Source organism: Poecilia latipinna, unplaced genomic scaffold (assembly GCF_001443285.1).
Source record: "Poecilia latipinna isolate Pla-1442-1.1 unplaced genomic scaffold, P_latipinna-1.0 Scaffold544, whole genome shotgun sequence".
NCBI classification, from domain to species: domain Eukaryota; kingdom Metazoa; phylum Chordata; class Actinopteri; order Cyprinodontiformes; family Poeciliidae; genus Poecilia; species Poecilia latipinna.
Window position 1 is genome coordinate 136,100 of NW_015113160.1, and position 18,645 is coordinate 154,744.

At 40.0% G+C, this 18,645-nt stretch overlaps 1 protein-coding gene across 1 annotated transcript in view; it reads right to left on the reverse strand.

The window, feature by feature from the left end:
• The window catches only part of LOC106952883 (endothelin B receptor-like), an 18,503-nt gene extending 8,517 nt beyond the window's left edge, over positions 1–9,986 (reverse strand). Inside the window, exons 1-4 of the mRNA XM_015041279.1 lie at positions 9,760–9,986; positions 3,981–4,435; positions 2,214–2,326; positions 1,926–2,130 (exon numbers count right to left, since the gene is read on the reverse strand). Of these exons, the coding sequence (XP_014896765.1) occupies positions 1,926–2,130; positions 2,214–2,326; positions 3,981–4,382 (720 nt within the window). The 5' untranslated portion in view covers positions 4,383–4,435; positions 9,760–9,986. The remainder of the gene's footprint in view (positions 1–1,925; positions 2,131–2,213; positions 2,327–3,980; positions 4,436–9,759) is intronic.
• Positions 9,987–18,645: the final 8,659 nt, after the last annotated feature.

Consider the following 18,645-nt stretch of genomic DNA (forward strand, 5'->3'; position numbering starts at 1 on the left):
AAACCCCGGGGGCCCACGCTAAACCCCGCCCAAAAAATTCCCCCCTTCCCCCCCCCCCGCAAAAAAAAAAAAAAAAAAAAAAAAAAAAAAAACGATTCATGCAAAGTTACAATCATCCCAGCCGTTCTGCTCTTCCCTCCACGAAAGAGAAAAGCAGTGCAGCTCCTGTAAATACTGAAGTCACTCATGTTTTCATGAGTTTTCTTCCTCCCTATCTCAGTTCCTGATAGATAATCCCCCCAGAGCCTGGTACGGTCGATGTCAGAAGCCGTTTGTCTTCCCCTTTTACCTCGGCGTTGCACACGGATAACCTTTGCCGGTCGCCTCCTCCTGTTATTGCTGGACCGAAAATCTAATTAACTACATTACGGATTACTTAGATTCCCGCGGAACGACAGGGCTGGCTCTGACGATAACCTTTCATCGCATTCCCAACACTCTTCCAATGTTTTTGCGCCATAATTCACCAGACGCGCGGCTGCCAAAGCCTGAATGCCGAGCCTGCGAAAAACGCTAAACCAACATGATCAGTGTGACGAATTTGGTGGGAAGGTGAAGGAGGAGGACGAGGTTCATGAACTCTGCAGTTTGTAGTCTCCAAACTCTCCTTTTGTGGCTGTTTAAGATCAGGATGTAAAATGTACAACACAAGTGACCAAAAATATGACATAGTCATCTTTTTCTCTTCCTTATTTACATTTTTGGGGATTTTTAAGTGCCTTCCTGCTGCCCAGACTTATCCCCAAACCAAACTGATTGGCTGATTGGCTAAAATTATTGATCATTTTTGTGACAATTAATCACAAACATTTCTGTGGAAGAGTTTTGACCCCACTGTTCTTTGCAAAATTGTTTATTTACAGCCTGTTTTAGATTTAAGTGCCGACTTTGACTCTCAAACATTTGTGGGAACAGAGAGGTGACTCAAGGTTAACTGCGGGAATCTCGTATGGATCCATGCAGACGCAGCACTGTGCTCTTTTTTTTGTTTGTTTACTTTGTTTTAATATAAGGAGGAAGGACTTAAAGGAACGAGCAGTAAATGTGCAAGAACCGGAGCGTTTGAACCAGGATATTCACCTTAGCCCACAGTTATTAGATGTAGGAAGTGAATCAAACACCGTCCATATTTCACTTCACAAAATGTGTCGTCTTTACTCCGCTGCTCACCAATATTAATTCCGGGACTTTCACCCGTTAATTTCAATTAGTTAGTTACATTTTTACATTTGACACGTTTAAAAATGTCAACGCCATTTATTGCATTTTTTCTTTTTCACATACAAAAAGTTCTGGCCGGAACATTTGTGTTGTGTTTCCGGTACGCTCGGAAATCTGACGCACAAGCGTCGTCCGCAAACAAAGATGTTTTTCTTGGCCAGCTGGGCATTTGCTACAATAACAATCTAACTGGACTGTCGTTGCGTTAACGTTGTGCTAAAGAGGGCTAGCCAAATCAACAAAGTTAATCGAGTCCATAGCAGCATCTCGATGCTGAGCATGTAGCTGCAGCACAGACGTCCGCAATGATGATGTCAGCGTCCTGTCGCAATAAAATCTCCCAGAAGTCCCTGCACTGAACGATAATATTCCTGTTTTGAGACCATTTTCAAGAAATATGAAGCTAAAGGCAAAATAATACAAGAACAGAATCTGAAAGATATTGCAGTAAGTATTGTTGTTGCTGAGCTCACATGTCTATTTATTCAATAATTCAGCAGCAAAACGGTTTGTTGAGTTGAAAATGATGCTGGTTTTGTTCATTAAAATGCTGGAATTCATTCCAGACTCTGGAATTAACTCGATTAATAAAAACTTTAATCGAGTCCCACCCCTAGTTAAACTGCGATAAACCGTAATGTTTGGAACATGAATTGAGGGAAAAAGACATTGTTCATCTGCGTCAAGCAGGATGAACAGCGTACCTTCATGAAGCTGGTGGCCTGTTCCGGGTGCAGCAGGCAGATGCGCAGCTTGTTGCCTCTGTACGACATCTCTATCATGTCGAACGCCACCGCCTCGGGGACGGCCAGCACCACGGCAACCATCCAGATCACGGTCACCTCCATGGCCTTCCACAGGGGGATCCCCATGCCCTTCACCCGGCTCCACGAGATCACGGCGTGGTAGCTGGAAACCGTTCAGACGCAGTCACTCAAATGTGTCCACAGTGGTGTGTGTGTGTGTGTGTGCGTGGGTGTGTGTGCGCTCACCGGTCAATGCTGAGGGCACACAGGCTGAGGACGGTGATTCCCGCCGAGGCTTTCTGGATGAACGGGATCAGCTTGCAGACGTGCACGCCGAACGGCCAGTCCTCGGCTATGAGCTGCGGCAGAAACAATAGAAACTTGTAATAAGAGAGACATCGGTATCGCCTGTGCAAACACACACACGGATCTCTCAGAGGTTCACTTAGGGCTCCCTTTGTCTTTAATTCTTCCAAAATGAATTTAGTCGAGGCCAAAACCCACAGCCGAGGGCCGCTCCTCGCTGCGGGCTGCAGGGGGGGACAGGTTCAGTTCTGGTCTGGACTGAGCAAGGAATAACAAATAAGACCACATGTTTAATTATTCTACATGTTTTAATGGGTATTAAATAGCCATCATCTAAGGAGATCAAGATATTTTCTTTGTCTTTGTTGCTACTTTGGCAAACTGGACAAACTTAAAAGTCTATTTTGTTTTTAATTCTCTCGAAAAAGAAAAGACATTTCAGGTGATGTTTACAGAGGTGAGGCTGTAACATCACCTAAAACTCACAACGAGGGACGAGGTTGGTAATTGTACTTTTGACAAAACTTCAAAAATCACATGTATGGTTCATAAATAAATTCTGACCCAACAAACTGATTTCTGATTTTTTTTTTTTTTGTTTGGACGGTACGTCAACATTTCCCAGCTGCTCTGACTGTGATGTAGCTCAAACCTCCCTGTGACATCCATCCACTGGTTGCTATAGCAACGCTTTCTGCCTCTTTCAGCGTCTAAACAACTTGTAACTCTTACATTGATCTAGTCCCGTCTGTCGCTTTATCCTCATTCATCGTTTCTATTCGAAACACCGCCAAACAAATGATTTAATCGTAGCCGGAGTATATTTTATGAGTTTCGCTCATAAAATCCGTATGAGAGATTGATATTTTTAGTGGCTCTTTAATGTGAAATGAACTTGAAGATTTGGTTCCCTTCAAAGAGCCGTCGCTCCCATCGCTAGCTGACAGTCAGTCATTGCAGTCATGTGAATTATCAACTTTTGTCGCAGGTTTGTGGAGAAATTTTGAGATCTGTTTTCTCAGAAATCTGGTTTTCCGAGTGCCGTCGTCGGCACAGCCGTTCCTTCTCCACTTCTTTTTTAGATTTTTTTGACATCATCTGAAACGACTCAAAACTCCCCCGAGGAGACTTGTTCGTGGTTTTGTTTGGGTAAACTTTACAGATTTTGAAAACCATTTTTCTCTTTTCATTACGTCGTGTCGATCCATCACATAAAACCCCCCGATGGGGAACATGTGGGAGTTTGAGTCTGTAACATAAAAAAAAAAAAAATCACAACCCCGTAATTCATATCCCTCAACTTAAAATCCATGTTCTTCTGCCACAGACGTACATTTAAACACAAGCTGCGACTCATAAACCCGATGATAAAAAGTTCATATGAAAGGCCTGATTGCTGGATGAGGCTAAAGGAAACATTTGACATTTGTTTGATTTTATTTTATTTTTTTTTGGGAAAGCATTCTGCTTCAAAATCACATTAAGCTGGAACCAGAATCAGGCTTGTACGATAAATATAAATGATTAAGAGCATAAAAGTCCTGGTTTCTTAATTATTATTGATGTAAATTAAACAACTAGGATCTTTATTATAACTTAATAACGATTTCCAGAAAGTCTAGGTTGTTTTTCGTGGCCTTGGTCCCATAAAAACACCCAGAAGGGAAACTGGAGTCAGGCGCAGACGTCACGTTGAATGAAGTCTACCTTATACACGTTGATGGGGATGGCGATGATGATGTACAGCAGGTCTCCGAGTGCCAGGCTGCCAATCAGCACGTTGGGTCCGTTCCTCATGCATTTATTCCTGTAGATGATCCTGAGCAGCGTCGAGTTGCCGATGATCCCCACCACGAAGATCAGGCAGGAGATGATGGTGTTCACGTACTTGAAGGCGTGTCTGATCTCCGTTGGCTTGATGCACATGGGCGGGTACGGCCTCCGCGGGCGGTCCGGCTGCGGCGGCGGGAGCTGGACGGACGCATTGCCCTCGGAGGGCTCCAGGTTGTCGGGGACGCTCTGGGAGTCACGGGCCGACCTCGAGGCCCCGGCCTCCGCCGCCGCCAGGAGGCACAGCAGCAGCACGACGGCCTTCGTTCTCACAAACATGTCGACGATCGCTCACAGGCACGCCGGGGGTTCGGTCCGTCCAAACTCGGATCCTGCGAGGAGAAACACAGCGAGCGTCACGTTGAGCAAAGAGCAGGGTGTTTTTGCCGAGTGTGGAGAAAGTTTTGAGGAAATGAGCCCTCTAATAGTTTTAAATTCTCTCACTTTGAGTCAAGGTCTTCCTGAAAAACCTCAAGAGTTCAGAGTTCTTCCTCAGGACAACAAGTATCGGCAAACACGCAGCATTTCCAAGTCATTTTGAGAAAACACATCTTATCAGGTACTTTTTGGTCTAGTTCACTACTACACTTTGAAATAAGACAAAGCCGGCTTAAAAGTAACTTTTCAGCAATATATAGGAGCTTTTTTTAAGTCAACAATTCCTTAATATTGATGAAAAAACATTCTAGTTCCACTGGTAGATTATTTCACTTATAACAAGACATTTTTCTCATGTTATAAGTGAAATAATCCACCAGTGGAACTAGAACGATTTTTAAAGTCAGTATTAAGGAATTGTTGACTTAATAAAGGTCATATATGTTGCCAAAAAGTTTCTTGTCAGTTGGTTTTGTTTTCTTTCAAGTCTTAAGATATTTGGACTAGAAACTAGACAGAAATACTTGGTAAGATTTTATGTTTTTGCTGTGAATGAGTTTGTTATTGCTGCCGCTTTCTGTGAAACCTACAAGAGAGCCAAAACAAGTCGCACGTTTCTTTCATAGAAGCTAATTATTTTTGTGACTGCTGTCTTGTAAAATTTAGATTTAAGTTGTATTTATATGTTTTTATATTTTCTAAGGAATGAAAATCCACAAATGTTGGTATTCACTTTTCAAACGGGGCCCATTTGTTTGAACTGTTGAATCTTTTGTTGCTTAGAGAAAGTGTGGTGCTTAGTTTGACCTTTCACACCTGCAGCCCAAAAAATTACCATGACAACCAGCACTTTTGGATGTAGAAATCTGACTCTATGACATTAAGATTTAAACTTAGACACTCAAAATAGTGTCAAAATAAGAGATCTTTAACGGTGATTAGAGATTTTTTTTGTGCTTTCAAAAAAAAAAAAGTCTAACATTTTTTCAAAATAAGAGACTCATTTTAATATATATTAAATTTCTGCAAAAGTAGGTCTCAAAGCACTCATGGACATAAACTAGTGACGTAAAATGAGTCATACACAGATGATCACAGATGATTTTCAGAGTAAAAGTCGAGCCACCAGGGGGCGCTAGAGGAGTCTCCGGAAACTTAAGGGAAGATACGAAAACATAAAATAAATTTAAACTAATTCATTTTTACATATTTTTCTAATTCTTAATTTTTAAAAAATCTAATATTTTCCAATCACTATTGTTAAAAATACAAACTAAAATAATTTATTGAAATGTTATTTACCATGCTCGTCTTTCTGACTGGCTGCCGGTCAAATGTCTCAAGCTGTTTTGCTCCCTATGCTAGCATAGCACGGCCAGCTAAAATCAAATGCTACTAGGCAGTATCTATGCTAAACACGTCTAATAATTATTGAAAGTAGAGAATGAAAGTGAGAAAATCATTCTAAAAGTTTGTTTCTTTACATATTTTGACTCCATCCAGAAGCTAACACTATTTGGGAGCCGCTGGGTTAGAAAGCGCAAGGAAAGCTGGTTCAGAAGTCAATGTGGCTCCACAGAACAACGGCTGATTTATGATAAATGTTACTGCAAATTTAACAGCAAAGGGGTAAATCTTGTACAGGAAGCTGTACAGACATCAGTAATGTCTGCTTGTGATCAGATCTTGTTCAAGCTACAAGATTTGATTTTGTGTTAATTTTTAGAATATTATCTCCTGCAATTCATAGTGCATAATAAAGTTTTATTTCTACTTTTAGAAGCAGTCGCTTATAGACTTTGTACCACAGGTACCGCAAACAGACCGTAATGATGATCTGAACTCCTTGTCTGGTGGGTTAGCCTCAGAAATTAGCTTGCAGCTAAAATAAAACGACAGAAGCAAGATGTTGCCTACAACTGCCTTCATGTGATTCTCTCTGAATTGAAAATGGATGGAGGGAGGAAAACAAAAATCCCTGTGCTTTACTACTGCCTTTTAAAATGATTTGAGCCTTTTTTTTTATTATTTTTTTTTTTTACAGTAAGTCTTATCAGTTACCAGCTTGCTTATCCAGCCACATAATACGTTGAATATGCAACAATTCTATTTCTCATGTCTGAGCTAAGAACCAAAGCTCTGCTGGAAATCTAACAAAACTTTGTATCAACTGCTTTGAGTCCCTGCTTTGCTCAAAGAACACCCATAATGTGTCCAACACACAGTACTAATCTTATCATGCACACTGTTTTCTCTGTATGCTACAGCAGCGTAAGTATCAGTAAAAATACCACCATGTCATTGCATTAGTACAAACTGTTTAAACAAAAGTTAAAAATTTCATTGCTTTCATTTAATCCAGGAAAGCTACAATTATTCCCACTGCAGCTGAAAAGCACAACACACCGACCATTAGCCTTAAACCTGAACACTGGAAGCTCGTAGCTCGTCATTTGGAGTTTTATCTCATTACGTAAACTTTAAACACCAAGAGTGATATGATGGACAATTTTAGTGGGTTGCGTCCTTGGTGTGCCCTGATAACAGGCCAGTATTTACTACGCGTTTTCCTACAGATTTCTGATTCAGTCAAACATCCTGCCATGCACCTGTAGTAGTTTTATGCTAGTCAGTTAGCTGTCTATTTTAGCTAGATGGATAGATAGCCAGCTATCATAGCTAACTGTATGCTGTGAAAAACTTGCTCCAGCAAAAGGGAGGAAGTAGTAAAATGTTACTGACAAAGCACCTTCAAAATATAAAATCACAACTAGCTTCACATGATCCAACGCTGAATAAAATATAGCAGAAATGAAGGAGAAGTTGATTTAAACTGGCTTCTAAAGGAGACCACAGAGTTCCTGGATCTCAAGTACAGAAGGAGGAGAGCTCCAGATGAAACCATAACCAGGTGTCTGTTTGTGAAAAACTCTCCAAGTCAGTGAAATAATCTTAAGTTGTAAAATAAAGCAGAACCCTGTGTAGTCGTATCGACATGGGAGGCACATGAGAAAACTTTTAGGGTTTTGTCAGAAGCCTCACAGCAGCATTTTAAACGACTTGCAGCCGTTCCGGAGAGGCTTTACTAAGGTTTGCGTTTGATGCTCTGCAGTAATCCGAGCGCGATGAAACAAAAGCATGAATAATAATTGTTTCCAGTTCAGGACGTGAGAAAATGTGGCTCACTTTTCTCCGATGATAAAAACAGCAACGAACCAGAGACCTGACATGTGCACCCAAAAGTAAAACCAGAAGCTGAAGGTTCCTAACAGAGGACTGAACCGAAGAGCCGCAAGATCCAAATGTGGAAAGGGAAAACAGCAAAACTTACCCGAGTTATGCTAGTGGAAAGTTGAGTGAAAGGAAAGCAACGAATGACAATGACATAATTATGCTTCACTGGCCACCAAACTCACCTGACCTAGTAGTGTCAAGAGGAAGATTTTTCACAATAAATCTGAAAAACTGAAATTTTCAACAACTGTCAGTAGACGCGAGCGACACGAACACTAAATCAAAATTCTTATCACGATAAGAAATTTATCACAATAAACGACAAATAACTGTCCTCTGAGCAACAGTCATCAAAATTAATTCAAACAAATACTTGAAAAACAATTCATACACAGTCTACTTATTAAGTCTATGCATCATGCAGCCTTACATTTGTAATTAAATTAGTGCAACAGATGAACGTTTCAATAAAATTCCAACTCTGACCGAGATGTTAAAAGCGCCCCAAACATCCACACTCGATCAAAATTAACAAAACGGCGAACACAAAGTCACACAAAGCGCGCCATTTTCATAGAACTAAATAAAGGAGCTGGGGGGAAGAAAGCTGAATAAATGAAGTTCAGTGTGTGTGGGTCCGCTCTTTGTGACAGAGATCCTTTATGGGGTTTTTGTGGACAGATTTTGGCTCTGAGCCTCTGTAGAATCATGTGTGTCCATAAAAACTGCCAACGGGCATCTGAGGCCGAACAGGCGGTGGGATTGTGATGGTCGCAGAGACTGGAGCGTCAGGGACGAACACGTTCACACAAAGAGAGCCTCTCTACGCAGCCCTTTATATGATGTCAGAGGTCGGTGCTGAAAACGCACGTCCTCCTTTATACGTTCCAGTGCAAAATAACAAACGGCACAACAAAACAAAACAAGGACTGCTGTTCATCGCAGCATTCGGATGATTCGATGTGCGTATCACAAGAAACCAGTTTTGATTTTTTTTGGCCACAGTCTGTGTAAATATTCCCTCCTGTGAATGATGCCTTTGTGTTGGGTAACATGGCGGCTCATTACCGTATATTAGAGCAGAGTTTTCTGATTTAATTAGGAAGCTTGATCCTTTTATTCTATTACAAACCATCGCTGACCTTTAGCTCTGATGGCTTTTTTTCTTTTGAAGAAATTAAGGAAGGAAAAAAATGTCTGAAAGAGCGGATGGGGGGAGATTTTTGTTGGTGGTCATAACATGTGTGACCTGACTGAGGTCAGGATAGAAGAGGGAGAGGTGAGTGCTGAAAGTGTTTAGTTGTTGTTTTTTTAAGAAACCTGCTGAAGAAGAAGAAGAAGAAGAAGAAGAAGAAGAAGAAGAAGAAGACAAAATTGAGAAAGCTTTCCTGCTGCAGAGTTTATAAGAGCAAAAGGAGGAGAAGGCAAGCAGTGGAAAAATAAAAGCAACAAGAAAAGGCTGAGATCTGCGCTTCTTCAATCAGCAAATAACTGGAGCACCATTCCAAATCACATTTAAAATTTACATAAATTATTCGATTTAATCTGTGCAAAAAATGAATAAGAAAAGTTGGTTTCCAAATATAAAGATTTCTAAACTGTATTATTTTTTTTTGAAACAGAAGTAAAACATGACTTTGGTCACAAAATCTGTTAAACTGAAAGACGTTATGGCTGCAGCGACTCAGCAGAAGTCCGAAAACAAAATAAGTTTTTATGGAATAACAATGTATGTCAAATATGCTATAACAGATTTATATTTTTTGCATTAACATGTAAACATATCTATCCCATTTAAATAAAGCTTTTGGGATATTTATTTTTGTTGTGTTTATGCAGTTGCCATCGATACTAAAATAAAATTAAAATAAAATAATTGCAACCTATATATGATTAATCGGTTTCATGCAAAGTTATGACTGCTAAAAGTTTGAAATAAGTAAATAAATAAATCCCACACATTCATACATTCAATCAGAAATGCAACAAGTGCCTGTGATGAGCCACATTCCCAGCAGTTAGAGAGGAAATCAGACACACTTACGGATTTCCAGAGTCGCGGCGTCAGTATTGGGGGTCAAACTGTTCGCATCAATGTTCCGCGCAGAGTCGATCTAATCACCTCGATCGTTTTGGGATTAATTAACGAACATCTGAAATAGCGCCGTCCCGGAGTTAAAGATCCCAGTTCCTCCTCCTCCTCCTTCTCCTCCAGCAGCAGCAGCAGCAGCAGAAACAGACGGTCCTTCTCTCTCTGCACCTTCTGAGCTCCGCCGCTGCATCGCTGCTTTTATAGCTGCAAGCCTGGAGGCTGCAGGAACAACCAATCACAGCCCAAACTCGACCATCCTTCCCTCTGCGAGAATCAGTCTGAACGCAAAATTATTTTCAACTTTCTAACTTTTACAGATGTCATTAAAAAAGTTATATAAACAAACAAAACAAACCCCACCATATCCACTTTGACGTTATAAAAACCGACAGAAACTTTTATTATCATCTTTCTAGAACATGGCCTAACTTTTCATGTTCCCCTCAGCGACGGAAGATTTAATGAGTTTATTTTCAGGACACTGTACATCAAGTTAATTTGCGGAAGATAATTAAGATTAAAAATCTACTACAATTACCCAATTAAACTGTAATAATTTGGATACCGCTTTTTTCTGAGCAGGAATAAAGCTAGCTGTTTACCTATAAAACAAATAAGTCAGTTAAATTGTAATTATTCAGATAGTTTTAATCCTCTGGTTTGTGAAAATAAGTTACAGGAAACGGATAAACCTTTTAAATCTGTCCCACCAAAGCAGAATGTGGATGTTTTGCCCGGCGACCGAAGTGAGGATGTTCCATTCATAAACTGCTTCCGGGAAGCTTGTAGCTAATTGGACGCTTAGCTTTAGCACAAGCTAAGGTAGGTAAAGTTGTATTCAGCCCTAAATTCTTGCCCCAAAAAATCATTATTGTTATTGGTAATTTGTTAATGAACACCCTTCCAAACTAACGTGCTTGACCGAACGTGAAATATTTTTTTATTCTAATATTAGCAGTGTAGCTGAAGCTGATTAGCTGACATTAGCTTCCGCGGCATCCAGACTTTAGTCATGCCTGCTACAATCAACGAGGTGAAATTACAACGGGGTCAGGACAATGAGTTTTTTCTTTATTATAAATCGAAAAAAATAGTATTGTGATTTTTATTTCCACATCCTCACAAATAAGACAAACATTGAAACAAAGCAAGCTGATGTTTCAGTGTTGAACTGATTTGAGACCAGAAATATAAACAGGATGTCACGGGTCTGCCTTATTAAAAGGAAGCCATAGTAGTCCCTAGAGTTTGGGTGTTAATTGTTTTCTATATTCGGAATCAGAATACTTTTATTGTTACTGTAAAGAAGCACAACAAAATGTTGTTTCAGTGCAGCCCATCCAAACAGGGAAGACAGGTGCCTAAGGCTGCTGGCCCTGGTTGGTTTCTTACTCTAGAAAAACTGCACAATTGTTCTACTACTATATAAAATTAAAACTAAAGCTAAAAAAATCCACACCACTGAATATTTTATACCAATTCAAAGAATCAAAAGCATCTGGCAGCAAAATTTGTGAAATTCTTGAATTGTGGTTGCAGTCGGAAGAAATAAAAAGTCATTTAGCTAAAGACATTTAGTAAACATTTAGTCGAAGACCAGCCTTGACATAAACAATTCAACAACAAACTGCAAAATAAATGGAAATGAACTCAGCAAAATCAAATGGTAAATAAAACCTGAAATATATCTTTTCACACTAGTTTTTTTTTTTTTATATCCTAAAAGTTGCTCCCACTTTGTAATGTTTTGTGATGCTCCTGGATTTGTTGTCTGTCCCAGTGCAAAAATCTACTTAGACACGTAACGGGCCAGAGAAACCAAAGACAGGGACAGTTTCCAACCCTCAGATGCTGAAAACACACACACACACACACACACACACACACACACACACACACACACACACACACACACACACACACACACACACACACACCCTCCAAAGCAGACAAAGGCCCTTTCTCTGGAGTCTCTTTAATGACACCAATCCCCTGCTCTAATTTGGTTGGTGACTATTCCTGGGGCACCATTACTGTCATTAACAAAGTCTCATATTATTACACCATTATCTGACATTAGCACCATTATGCATGGCACTCAGTGTCTTTACTGTGCACGTGTGTGTGTGTGTGTGTGTGTGTGTGTGTGTGTGTGTGTGTGTGTGTGTGTGTGTGTGTGTGTGTGTGTGGACGTGCTGCTGTCCCTGATGCTCCACAGGATGCAGCCTTGTTGAATGGACATTTATTGTTTTATGGGACGTTTAGTCTTGGAGAGCTACTGTAAAATGTTTTCTGCTTCCTCCTCGCCTTTCTCAGGAAGCAGCAGAACTTTGAACTCTTGATTAAAGATTGGTTATTTTTTTGGCCGCCAAACAGAGGCTGATCAAAAAGAAGAACGCCGATAAGAGCGGGACAGATCCTCTCATTGTCTTGGAGCTGAGATAATTGCCTGAGCTGCATGGCAGGGATCCATCAGGCTGAGGTCCAGAGGGATGAACGGGAATAAAAACCACTCCCTAGGTGGGATGTGTCTGTCTGCACTGCATGACGTCTGGAGCAGCTAGCAGGCACTGGTAAGATCAGAAAATCCAATTGTTGAGGTTTTTATATCATGTCAAATCACTCAAAAAGGTTTTTTTTAATGGCATCAACCCATTTACCCCTACGGGTAAATTGGGCTGCCATTTAGATAAATTAAGAGGTCCTGAATGTTTTAGACTTTCTTGTTCGCATTATTGCAACATTTCAGACAAATTCCTTTCCCACAAAAGCAGGAGATGTTTTCTCATTTTTTCCGACTTCAGAAATCTCGGCTGGAATTTCAAAACAAACATTTGTAGATGCAAAACTGTCTTCTGTCACACAACATTTCAAACTGAATTTTCTTGTGGTTTCTCGATGAGACAAAACACTAACAGTCTTCTCCATCTCACACGATGGAGGAGCGCTGCCTGAAACAACACCTCAGACCACAGAGGAGTTTGTACTGGTCCGATCCGTCCATCCAGTTCCCGCACCTACTTAGTCCTCTATAAGCAATTAAGTAAAGATTGCGGGAGAATTTTGGGGAGTTATTGTGTCGAGGTATGAGACTGACAATCTGAAAAACATCAAACTCCTCCCCCCCTTCTCTCAGTGCTCACCAGAAACAGCCAATCAGAGCCAGGAGGAGGGTCTTAGCGCTATCAGTCAGGCTCGTGTTTTCGTTTTCTATAAAACATCCCTAAAACATTCTGAAAACCCGAGTCAAATCGTCCTACCACCTCACGGTTTCCACTGCGTTGTTTTCCTCGATGAAATACTGTAAACGTGACAAAATGCGGAACAATTTAAAGTGGCTTTCAGTGTAGCAGAAATATTCTGGAGAAAACCCAACGGGATACAGCAAGAAAATGTGGTAACACTTTATTTGAAGGGGGTTGAGTAAGACTGTCATGACACTTTCATAAACATGACATAACACCTGTCATGAACATGAATAAGCCTTCATGAATATTTATGACTGTTGTCATAAAGCGTCATTCGGTAAATTATGACACTTTTAATACAAAGTTGACATTATTCAAAATGCCTTTGTTATGACACCTTGACATTAACCAGGAAATCATTACTGTTTAAACTTTACCTTTAATAACATAGTTACCTATTTTTTAAAGTGCAATCAGTAATACTTTTATAACAAATTTATATCAGTAATGCCGTTTGCCATAATTACACTAATTATTTATGACCATCAGCAGGTGAAAAGCCTGAGACTCCAAGGGTTTTATGTTTTATCTTTGAAGCTGATGACTCACAAATCTCTGGTTCGCTATCAAAAGGAATCTCAACAAAGGTTTCATAAATATGTCGAAAGCAGCGTCCCAGTTGATGATAGCGATTGAGGGGATGGAAGTAAAGAAATCGCTGACCGACATTCACCTCAAACGATGCTTGTGGGCTCTCAGACACCTTCACCATAAATCAGCCGGAGCCTCAAAGATGTAGCCAGGTATTTTCTAGTTTCTACTGTAAATATCTTAGCACAGTTGAAATGAGTTGCAAGTAACTTTTCAGCAAGATATAGGAGCTTAGTTTAAGACAAAAATTTATTTAACATTAATGAAAAAGTACTAGACTATGTGTTGTTAAAAGTGAAACAATCTGACTGGTTTTTATGTCTCTATCTTGCTGAAAAGTTACTTGTGAGTTAGTTTTAATCTTGTTTTAAGTGTACTAAGATATTTGCGCTAGAAATTAGACCGAAAATACTTGTTAAGATTTTATGTTTCCGTAATGCGACTCCTCGTCAGAAGTAACTCTGGCTGCAAATCTATACTACTTTGTGTTTTAAGCGCAGGCCAAAAAAGTGGGATTGTGCAACATGAAGTGGTGGTTTGCACACAACAAAGAATGCAAATGAAACAGAAAGGAAGAAAAAAACACACGCTGGAATGACAAAAGGCATGTAGGAAACATCCGATTAGTGGCACGACTCTCCCAACACAGCAAACCGCACATGCATAACGAGCCGTAACACTGTACTTTCTGTGTGTTTTCCTTTCTTCTGTGATGTTCCACCGGATCAAAGCTCTGTGGTTATAAAGCGGTCTGAGTTCGTTTGAGTCTTCGCCTCTGGGTTTAGAGATCAAAACCTCACATGCATGGCTGTCTTTTACAAGACGCGGTTTCTCTTGTTTTATTTTTACGTTTCAAGAGAGAAAGGAAAAAAAAGCATGTTTGTTGTTAGGAGAAAATGTTTTCGTCTGGAGACGACAGCTTGATTCTGCCCTCGACGGTTGTTTTTTCTGCGGATATCCTCATCAGGAGGCCGCTCTCTCGCTCTTCTTCCTGTTTCTTACCCCCACACCCCACCCCAGCAACGAGGACATGAAGTACAGCCAGGGTTTCCGAGCTGGTGTGTCTCCACGCCATTTCCCCTCCCCAACACTCACGGTTCCTTCTAGGATTTCCTCAATTGGTGCTCTGCTGGGAGATGGAGCGCGGTCCGGCTCATCCCCGAGGACGCTGACCTCACATGGCTTGGCCGACCGTGTAATGCGCCGTTCTGTTTCAGACAGACAGATGTTTGTGGTTGCTGGTAAAGGCTCCATTTATTATCTCACCTAATTGGGGTAAGATGGTGGTCTTCTACAATGGCGCTCAATATCTTTGTCTATAAATTCTGGTTTTAGAAAGGATGTTTTTTATATAATATTTACAAAGAGTGATACTAAAAAGTACAAGCATTTGTGCTTTTTGATCTATTTTTCATCTCGTTAGATTTGAATCTGCTTTGTTTTTATGTTGTGTATCATCCCACAAAATAAAATTTCCATTATTTTCTTACAAAATTCTATTTTTTACCTTTACTTCGAATCTTGAAAATGTGCATAGAGTAGAATAGAAACAGCATTTATTGTCCTGCAAGGGGAAAGTTCAGGTGTAACAGCAGCAAGAGATGTAAAGGTTCACTCAAAAACTTCTTCAAGTGTTCAAAACAAAAATATTAACTAAGATTATCTAACATTACTCATGTTTTAAATTGTAATTTCAGAAATGCAGGTGGTGGTGGGGCTTTTCTAAAAAAAAACCAAAAAAACCTGGAGCGTCACAGTTAGAGGGAAAACTTTCTGATGTGGCAAATCCCAATGTTGTTTCTGAAAACTAAAGCAGCGTATAAATGTCACATTGACCATAAGAGAAAGGAAATGAGCTCCATTTTGAGTCAGACAGAAAATGTATGGATTGTAAGATTACCCCCAATTTATGCATGGAAGTATTTGTAATTAACTCTTATCAGATTTTTATTAAACTCTTGGAGTAGTACTGGCAGGTTGGCCCATTTGTGGTTAATAACGCTCACTGTGAGTCCCAAATAGAAATGGGTCAAAGTCACAATGACTTTATTCCTCATCTGTTTTTCAATTTCATTTTATCAAAGTGAGCTGTGCTGCTTCTTAAGATTATTGTTAGACAAGTTCTATTCAACCGAAATGAATGGTTCTAAGTAAATAATCCCCCAAAATTGAATTCCAAAAACATTTTAAATCTTTAGCGTTCACATTTTGATCACCAGCTAAGTCAGCCAGATCTAGAAATGTTGAAGGACTCCTCATGTGGCTCTCATGCGGTTCTCTCCAGTGTAACAGAATCTATGCAGATCTCCTCAAATATTGCATAAGTATTATTAATGGAAAGCTGAACAAAGATGGATGGCACTAAACTGGATTTAATCTTGAAAGAAAACCTGCGAGAGAAAAATATTATTATTCAATCTCATGCAACTTTGTGCAGATGCTCTGTCTGTGCTAATGAAGATTTGCTCACTTCAAAGCAACAAATCCTTGGAATGGCTCCTAAAGACGCCATTCCAAGGATGGCGTCCCTTACTTATTTCTTTTAATAATAAAGCTCAAGTTTCATTGGCTCTTGGGCTCTTACGTTGAATCCACTTCTTTGCGTTTTTTTTTTTTTCTCCTGGTCACTAAGCATGAAAATAAAAGGCTAACGCAGTATGACACTGAACTCTACGTCCTTCCTTTTGGTTCAAACAAACTATACAAAACAAAAAGAGTTACGCACGCTTCAAAGACAAGACAGGACTCAGCTTAAAAACACATGAAGCACGTTTTTAGATATGATTCAGATTAAAAATGGCAACCTGTTTAAACTTTGTTCCCCAGAGCTTTAAATGAACTCGATCCAGTGCCAGCTGAGGGTGTAAACACTACAGATGTTTATTGTTGGCTTTGACCTCGTTTCTGTCAGATTGAGGGGTTAAATACCAGCTATTTTGAGAGTAGGTTAGCTGATGAACAATTTACAAGGCAGTAAACGAGGATTGTTGTTCTTTTTCTTGGTTTGCAGCATCTCGTCAAAGATATCGCCTAACAGGACGAGACAGAAACACCGAACAGTCGTGTCAAGCCCATTACGTTATTTATGTTGGCCCACGCGATCTGGTCTCTCTGAAAACAAAGTAGAAAATGTCTAAAAGGTCATCCCAAACACTACTGATTATTTACTCACTATCTCGAACAATGAGATAGTTGTTTTTCAGCCGGGGAACCGACCGACCTTGGCTCAATTTTCCCTTTCTTTTTAAAACATGTTTTCTGTTTCTGGTGCCAAATTCAAAGCAGAAACAAAGTGACAATAAAACGGGAATCTATTTTGTTTCCCTGTAGCTCCGACAGCTTTTGGAAACAGCATTCTGGCTTTTCAGGATCAAAACTGCATCTGGCAGTTATCAGTCCTCTGGCTCTGCGCTGCTTCACAGTGCGAGATGTGCTTATTTGTGCGCTCGCCGCAGTTTGGCTGCGTCAGATACGGGACGCTGCGGCTGAGGGGAGGCCATCATGACAAAACAATGGGACTCCATGAACCCTGTGTTTTTTTTTTTTTTTTTTTTGAGTTTTCACAGTGAGTAAAACCAAAAGAGAGGAAAAAACCCCCATCACAAATGCACGTTTGAATAAAACAGCGAGAGGAAACAGCAGGAGAGTGACCTCACATTGTGTTGAGGATTGATTTCTTTTCTTATTTCTGAGGGCATTTATTTCTTCCAAGTGGCAACGCCGATAACCCCGGTTGAGCACCGGAGACGTCAACGCTTGGCAATCCATCATCGCCTCGGGAACAGGAACGGCTCCTTGACCTCCAGCAGCAACGAGTTGGGGAGGGGAGGGGGTTTATTATTGGCTGGGCAGAAGTTGCAGTGTTTGTTAGTGTTGAGACAAGGGGGGTTTAATCTCCCTGTTTAGCCACAGTATAACAGTGGAGGAAAAGCACAGTCAGGATAGGTGTGTACTTCCTTTCCGCTCAAGCTGAGTGCAGGAAGCCACATGCTGATACTTGAGAACAGGAATACAAAAAAATATTTAAAAAGTCAATATTGTTTCAGTTCCCTAGATGTAATCTAAAGATATGCACTTGTCAAAATAATTACTTTTTTTTTTTTTTTTTTAGATGAAAGCAGAATATAAATGTAGATGTCAGCTTTTTTTTTGTTTGTTTTGTTTTGCCTGAATTGAACCCGCCTCATCTGACACTTCAGAACAGAAAGCTTTTGTTACAACAATGATCAAAACCAGGAACTTTTCCACGGTTTGTCATTTGTCACCCACCAACCTCACTGAATTATCTCAGGATTTTATGAGACAAACCAACACAAAGCAAAGTGCATCTCGAAGCAGAAGGAAAAGGACAACATGGTTTTCAGAAATCACCAAAGTGGGAATTTAGAGTCCACTTGTTTTTATTAATTATTATTATTATTATTATTATTATTATTATTATTTAACGTCCATCTGCGAAAGACTCAGAGGTTTTGTTAGAGAACAAAGACCAAGAAATACAGCAGAGAGATCAGGAAGAAAGATGTAAATAGCATAGACGTTTGACCTTTTCCTGGGGTCGAGAGCCATTATAAATCCAGTAAATGTATCAAAACTAAAACTAGTATTAATTCACTTAAGAATATTATAAACAATATGTCGTTTCACTATTAAGCATTTTTGTTTGCGTATTGCTGAACTTTTTCTCAAAGACAGTCGGAAGGCGCCTGATGGGAAGCTGAGAGTCAGTCAGAGTCAGTGGCTGCGTTTCCATGACAAATACATGCACAATGTTGTTGATGTTACGCTATTGTCGGAAAAAACGCAACACTGTTTCCTTTAAATTAGAAATGCAATTAAAATCACACGCGAATAAGTTTGTTCACACGATAAATCATTAAGTAAAGTCTCTGACTACTTCCTGTTGTCTTCTTCTTTGTGGTTTCCACCAGCGGCAACATCCGGTTGTTGATCGTGTCACTGGTGTGATGTGAAAAAAATTTTTGTATTCCAGTTTTGC